We start from the raw sequence: 7412 nt of genomic DNA, 5'->3' as shown, positions 1-7412 counted from the left end.
CCAGACACTATCTGTGAGTTTGATTCCTTTATATCCTCCATTATGAAGACAGAACATTCTTTGCTAGCTTGATGCTAATGGCAGTACTCAGCGGGTTGATAAAGTGCCTCTGCTGTTTCCTTTTTACTCTGTGTGCTAACGTCCCTACAGGAAATATCTAAAAGGCTGGGCTGTTGTTGTCCTACAGTTTCCACGGCAACAGATTGCTCTGTGTTCCTATTGGTCAAAGTGACGGCTGTGACGGGAGAAGTCGTGGACGAAAAAAAGAAAATCAAACATGCTAGACTTTCTGTCGAGACGTTGTGAGGTGTCGGTTGTCGTCTACTGTGACACACTACACTAGATGAAACAATAGATTATCATACACGAGACTCATTGTTGTTCACGATCAGAGCCGACACTGTACGACACTGCGTCAGGCTGTAACCAGGCTGATATCGTGTAGTGTGAACCAGGCATAAAACGATTTGAATTAACATTGACTAAAACATTTCAAATTTTCATCGAAATACATTTCTAACTTCCGTCTGTTTCAGTTTTACCCTTGGATGTCCGTAAAGTGATCATTGGTGAAGAGGAGCAGCAGGAGTGGAGCTCCAGTGTGGACCAGGAGGACCCAGAGCCCCCACACATTAAAGAGGAAGAGGAGGAACCGGAGGTGCCCGCAGACTCTTCTGAAGCTGAGACTGACGACAGTGACGACTGGACGGAGACCAGAGAACCTCAGTCAGGTTTAAAGAAACCGTTCAGCTGCTCAGAGTGTGGGAAAAAATTTGGCATTAAGGGGGATCTGAACAGACACATGAGGATCCACACAGGAGAGAAACCTTTCAGCTGCTCCGAGTGTGGGAAACAGTTCAGCCGCAAGGGGACTCTGAGGATGCACATGACAATTCACACAGGGGAGAAACCCTTCAGCTGCGCCGAGTGCGGGAAACTCTTCGGCCGTAAGGGGACTCTGAGAACGCATATGAAAAGTCACACAGAAGAGAAACCGTTCCACTGCTCAGAGTGTGGGAAAGGGTTTGGCCTCAAAGGGAATCTGACCACACACAAGAGAACTCACACAGGAGAGAGACCGTTTCACTGCTCCATATGTGGGAAAGGGTTTGCAATGAAGACGAATCTGAAGATACACATGAGGATCCACACATTAGAGAGACCGTACAGCTGCTCTGTGTGTGAGAAATCTTTCAGACGGAGGCAGAGTTTACAGAAACATTCGAGGAGCCACTCAGGAGAGAAACCGTTCAGCTGCTCCGTTTGTCAGAAAACGTTTAGATGCAGCGGACATTTACAGATGCACATGAGAACTCACACAGGAAAGAAACTGTTCAGCACGTGGCCCAAACAGCCCAAAGATCATCAGAGTGACGGCTGTCAGTCCGAAGCTGATGGAGAGGACTGTGGAGGACCAGAACCAGACAGGAACTCAGATCCACATTTACAAGCCTGAGACTGATGACAGCCATGATGGTGATTTCTAGAGAGACAAGAAACAGGAAGTGTGTTTTTGATTCTGATTTTGGTGTTTGAATCTGCAGGGCTCCTGACCGTGACTATTTTGTGAAAAACAGTTTTCACCCTGAGGAGTTTGGTTTCCTCTTCCTGTTCAACAGGCACTTCTTGTACCGACAGGTTTAACTGTGGATTAGGTTTAAGTTTAAAAAATGATCCAAATATTTTTTCTTTTTGATAAATTTAGAACAAACTTATTTCTTCATGCCCACAACCTTATTAGTTGCTCCTTTAAGTTGCCTCACATCAGTTTGTGTTCCTTTAAAAAGAAAAAGATATGGGGGGGTTGTTATAGTTAGGAGGAGTTTTTTGCGCAGGCACTTTGGGTGATTACCTAAAACTTGCCCACGATGCATTCAAGGGAAAATCAGGATTATGTAAACTCTATAACTTCTGAAGATAACGTATGTTACATCAGGTCTGTTTTGTCTCCTAAGTGACTTGAATGATTGTCTGACTTTCTCCTCAGAGTCACTCCAACGCCGTCACCAACATGTTATCCTGCCTGAATTTTCCTTCTAAGTATTCGGCGTTAGTGTTGGAGACCAGAAGAGATCCAGTTTACACGTCCTGTGAACTTTGTAGCAAAAAGCTGAATTCTGGCAAATATTTAATCAACACTTAACTTTGAAATCAGCTTCAGTAAATGTTGGAAGTTTTTATCAAATGATTATTTTAAGAGATTCATGTTTTTTATGATTAAATAAAATACTGATAAAAACTCAGACCTGACCCTATTTGTTTTGTGTTTGTGATTCCTGGTCCTATCACAGAGCGTGTCAATCATCGGTCCACTCCACATCAGTAGGTGGTGGTAATGAGCTTTAACTCTTGTTTGCTGACCACTTGAAAAAAATCCGAAGAAGACGTAGTTCTGGTTAGCATGCTAAGCTAGCTAGATTCTGGTATGACTTGAGTAATTCGTGCTGTAACTGAAATTCTAAATTTTTTGTATTTTATGACGACAATAATAATAATAATAATAATAATAATATGTTTGATTGTGACAGCATGACAGCTACAAAATTATTCATCATCATTATTGTTATTTATTACAAATTGTTGGTCCGACCCGTAATCCTTCTGGATGGAACAACAACTTCTGAGTAATTGGTCTTTTTAAATAATGAATAAATAAACATTTTTTTAAATTTATTTTTTAATATATTACTATAATGATTATGATTATGTTTATTATTATATAATAATTATGTTTCCCACTTACACTCACTAACTGTCCTTACACACTAAGTATTTAAGTCACATTAATTATTATTATTATTATTATTATTATCTCATTGTTTGAGGCAGCATCACAACAAAACCATTTATTTTATTGACATTATTAAAACACTTTTGGCGTAAGAACGATTACCCGGAAGTGGTTGGTCCGACCTCTAACCCTTCCGTCCCCGGAACCTACAGTAGTGATTAGTCTCGTGCGGAGGACGGCGGAGTGAAAAGGCTCCAGAGTTTAGTTTAGTAAAGACCTTGTGACGTCACAGACAGCTGGATGTTGACTTCAAAGCTGAAATAAAACTACAAAGAGCAGGTTTGTTTTCTTTCTCCCGCCGGAAACAGCTTCACTGCTAATGTTGCTAACGTTAGCCACAGCTAGCTCCTGCTAACACGTCTCATTCCTTCTGCTGCTGTCAGTGAGAGTGTTTTGGGAGGATGGAGACAGTCTGAGCTGCTGACTGAGAGACACTGGGACATGGACCCAGACAGGATGTCCTCCTGGAGGACACACGGGGACAGTAAGTGACACTATTTACTCCCTCTGCTCCACATTTATCTGACAGCTGCAGTCACTCTGCTGACTCAGGTTAGGGACTGTTCGTTATTTATGAGGGGGAGACTCGCGCTCTGAGGTCACAGGAAACATATAAAATATAAATCACAATAAATGATGAAAAAAAAGCCTATAACACAAATAAGTAGCAGCGACTTCTGTCAAGAATTTGATCAGTGATAAAAAAACAAAAACATTAATAGAATAGAAAGAACTTTATTCATCCCTGAAGATGAATTCAGCCTCCAGCAGCTCATAAATGACAAAAGACAACACAGTGGTGTTAAAATAGACATGAAATTAAGATAAAATTGTCCATTACACAGTCCAGTTGTGTGTGTGTGTGTGTGTGTGTGTGTGTGTGTGTGTGTGTGTGTGTGTGTGTGTGTGTGAGTGAGTGAGAGAGAGACTGGATTCAGGAGGTGTTAAATAGTCTTAACATTGTGGGGATGAAAGATCTCCTGAAACACTGTTCATCAACGCAGTGAGATGAGCCGACTGCAGCAGCTGCTCCTCTGTGGAGAGAGTGTGTGTCAGTTGGTTCAGTGGGCCCCTCTCCACCATAGCTCTTACTGGGTCCAGTCTCCTGCCCAGCACTGAGACAGCTTTTTTAACAAGCTTGTCCAAATGTTTGTTTGTTTTTGTCTGTCCCCAACACACTGCAGCGTAGAGAAGTGCACTGGCACCACTGTGTGATAGAACATGGTCAACATCTCCACACACACATCAGAGGACCTGCTTAGGCCTGTCGCGATATGCGATAAGTCGGTTAATTGCACGGTAAATTTAAAGAGAGATGGTAACTTTTCCGGACGCGATTGATTGCCATATTCATGCATGTTTGTTTTCCTCGTCTCTCTCCACAAGAGCGTTCACTGCCGTGCATCGTCTGGCAGCCAGGTGAGTTGGTTCCTTAGCGTAAAGAATGGAGGGAAAGCTCTTGTCAGCGAGTGTCTTTGCGGAGGCGTTCCACTGACAAAGTAAATACAAAAGGGAGAGTAAAAACAACAAAATTACAACAATAATAAAAATGGTCTTAAAAGCACAATATTACGTAACATTATCGCTTATCGCAATAATTTCTGATGCAATTAATCGCCCAGCAAAATTTGTTATTGTGACAGGCCTAGCTCTGCCCCTTCCTGTAGAGGGCGTCAGTATTAGACCAGTCCAGTTCATCATCCAGGAGGACCCCCAGATATTTGTAGGTGTGCACCACCTCAATGTCCTCCCCCTGTATGGAGACTGGTTGATGGTGTGACCTCCACCACCATCTTCTTAGTTTTGGCTGTGTTTAGGTGGAGACAGCACTGACTGCACCAGCCCCTGAAGGCATCCACAAGGTCCCTGTACTCCTGCTCCTGAACACTCCTGATACAAGCCACAATAGCTGTATCGTCAGAGTATTTTTGTATGTGGCAGGACTCTGAGTTGTACTTAAAGTCTGCTGTGTAGAGTGTGAACAGGAACAGTGCTAAATCAGTTCCCTGTGGAGCAAGGAAAAGGATCCTGACACAACACCCTGGCTCCTCCAAGTAGGTATAGGCCTGATGCAGCATGTAAAGAACCACATCTTCCACTCCTATGTGCTCCTGATAGGCAAACTGGAGGGGGTCCACAGCATCAGTGACCTCTGACTTCAGGAAATGGGAGTCCAGGCGCTCCAGGGTCTTCACAATGTGTGATGTTAAGGCCACCGGTCGGTATTCATTTAACTCAGCCGGGCGCCCCATTTTGGGCAAAGGTACAAGTTTGAAGACTCCTGTTGAAGATCCACTGAAGGGGCTCCACTAGCTGGGCTGCACAGTCTTTCAGGAGCCTTTGACACACTCCATCTGGGCCCCCAGCTTTCCCAGTACGCAGTCTCCTGAGCCCCGCCCTCACATTGTCTGCTGTAAAGGACAGTGGTAGTTGGCCGTAGGTGGTAGATGTTGTAGCTGTAGCTGTAGCGACAGTAGTGTGGGAGGGGCTACTTCCAGGTGACAGTGGAGCAGGAGCAGCAGGTGACACTGTGGAAGGGGGGATGGATGCAGGGGTAGGGTGAATGCTGCCCCCTCCATTAAACCTGTTAAAGAACAGGTTGAAGTTGTTGGCTTTGTCCACATCACCAACCATAACCTGGATATTCGTCTTTGAATGGCCTGTGATGTTCTTCATTCCCCTCCACACCTCTCTGATGTTGTTCTACTGCAGCTTACTCTCCACCTTTCATTTGTAGTCCACCTTTACCTGTCTCTGTCTCCCCTTCAGCTCATGTTGAATCTCCCTCAGCCTCTCCTTGTCCCCTTGCTTGAATGCCAACTTGTTCTGGTTGAGGAGCTGTTTGATGTTATTGTTGACCCAGGGTTTGTTGTTGGGGGAGCAGCGTACAGTCTTTACTGGCATCACAGTGTCCCTACAGAAGTTTAGATATTCTCTTAGAATATCCACCCTACTGTCCATGTCCATGTTGTTGTCCTGTGGCTCCAGTAGTACAGTCCAGTCTGTGCATTCAGAACAGTCCCTGAGAGACTCACTGGTCTCTGGGGACCACTTCATGACTGAGCGGGTTGTAACAGGCAACTTTAATACACAAGGTTTGTATGTAGGCTGAGAGACCAGATTATGATCTGATCTGCCAAGAGGTGGTAGGGCAGAGGCACGGTTAAAGGGTTTTTTTGGGGAGTTTTTCCTGATCAGCTGTGAGGGTCCTAAGGACAGAGGGATGTCATATGCTGTAAAGCCCTGTGAGGCAAATTGTGATTTGTGATATTGGGCTTTATAAATAAAATTGATTGATTGAATTGATTGACAATGTGTGAAAACTCCCGAGGCACATAATACGGTCTAAGACCGACTGCCAACAGTACAGTATCCTGACAGCAGATCTTGTCCTTCATTGTGACATGTCCAGGATGACACCATTTATTGTTCACAAGCAGGATCAATCCCTCACCTCTGTTTTTGCTGCCTGCCTCCGCGTTCCTGTCCGCTCGCACAGTAGAGAATAGGGGTGTATCGATACATCGATTTGTTGATTAACGATTCAATTACATCGACGCAAAATGAAAACATCGATCTATATCGTCATCTTAAAGATACACCTTTATTTTGAAATTCACTTAAACATGAGAAACGTGAGACTTTAGTGAACAGGTCTATTTTCATTATTTTTTGTTACAGAAGAATACTGTTTTTCATTTAAATGCCTGATACCTGGAAGAGCTCAGAAATAAAATGGTCAAATCATATTCTAGTTGTTTTTGTGAGTTGATGTAAATGATTGTGTTAGATGGGCATATGATATTGCATCATATCGATCACAGGCTCCTGAATTGAATCGAAATCATATCGTGACAGACTTTGTGATATCGGCAAACATCATATCGTCATCCAAACAAATCGATATAATATCATATCGTGATGAAGCTGGTGATTTACACCCCTAGTAGAGAAGCCAGGTAGGTTCACACAGGAGACAGTCATCACATTGGAAAAATTAACAATCATTAAAAACCGAAACAAACACGACTCAAAACAGGAGCTACTCAGACTTGCTGCCACTCTGAATGGCGCATCCTTCCGAAAAAACAAAACAAAACAAAAAAACATCAAAAGGACAAAAACGTGCCCTTTAACGTGAGGTAGATCACAAACTAGTCGAGCTCGCACAATCCATGTTTGAAGTCAATCCTATTATATCTGTAGAAGTTCATTAAAATACAACACGTGAAAAACACTAAAAATGACCACGGACCATTACGATGATGACAGCTTTGTGTTAGCTCTCTCGTTATCGCTGTCTATGACTGGATTTCAGCAGGTGCTACAGCGCCTTGTTCCCGCTGTGCCGTGTTCCCGCTGTGCCGTGTTCCCGCTGTGCCGTGTTCCCGCTGTGCTGTGTTCCCGCTGTGCTGTGTTCCCGCTGCGCCTTGTTCCCGCTGCGCCTTGTTCCCGCTGTGCCGTGTTCCCGCTGCACCGTGTTCCGTCTGTACTGTGTTCCTGCTGCATCGTGTTCCCACTGCGCCGTGTTCCCGCTGCGCCGTGCTCCCGCTGCGCCGTGTTCCCGCTGCGCCCTGTTCCCGCTGCGCCTTGTTCCCGCTGTGCCGTGTTCCCGCTGTGC

At 44.3% G+C, this 7412-nt stretch overlaps 5 protein-coding genes across 15 annotated transcripts in view; 3 read left to right on the top strand and 2 right to left on the bottom strand.

Moving 5' to 3' along the window:
- Window positions 1–2229, top strand: part of LOC126384449 (gastrula zinc finger protein XlCGF8.2DB-like) — a 6439-nt gene extending 4210 nt beyond the window's left edge. The window contains exon 2 of the mRNA XM_050035554.1: window positions 537–2229. Coding sequence (XP_049891511.1) covers window positions 537–1456 — 920 coding nt within the window. The 3' untranslated portion in view covers window positions 1457–2229. The remainder of the gene's footprint in view (window positions 1–536) is intronic.
- Window positions 1–7412, bottom strand: part of LOC126384375 (zinc finger protein 184-like) — a 127888-nt gene that overhangs the window by 38684 nt on the left and 81792 nt on the right. The window lies entirely within an intron of this gene.
- Window positions 1–7412, bottom strand: part of LOC126384384 (zinc finger protein 665-like) — a 197254-nt gene that overhangs the window by 144242 nt on the left and 45600 nt on the right. The gene's annotated exons all lie outside the window — the stretch shown is intronic.
- LOC126384388 (zinc finger protein 835-like) overlaps window positions 1–7412 on the top strand; it is a 108363-nt gene that overhangs the window by 71846 nt on the left and 29105 nt on the right. The gene's annotated exons all lie outside the window — the stretch shown is intronic.
- LOC126384438 (gastrula zinc finger protein XlCGF8.2DB-like) overlaps window positions 2924–7412 on the top strand; it is a 12714-nt gene continuing 8225 nt past the window's right edge. Inside the window, exons 1-2 of the mRNA XM_050035533.1 lie at window positions 2924–3070; window positions 3175–3275. Coding sequence (XP_049891490.1) covers window positions 3233–3275 — 43 coding nt within the window. The 5' untranslated portion in view covers window positions 2924–3070; window positions 3175–3232. The remainder of the gene's footprint in view (window positions 3071–3174; window positions 3276–7412) is intronic.

Source organism: Epinephelus moara, chromosome 22 (assembly GCF_006386435.1).
Source record: "Epinephelus moara isolate mb chromosome 22, YSFRI_EMoa_1.0, whole genome shotgun sequence".
In the NCBI taxonomy this organism is placed as follows: Eukaryota; Metazoa; Chordata; class Actinopteri; order Perciformes; family Serranidae; genus Epinephelus; species Epinephelus moara.
The sequence above is the reverse complement of the archived record's forward strand: the minus strand, read 5'-3'. Positions and strand labels throughout refer to the sequence as shown.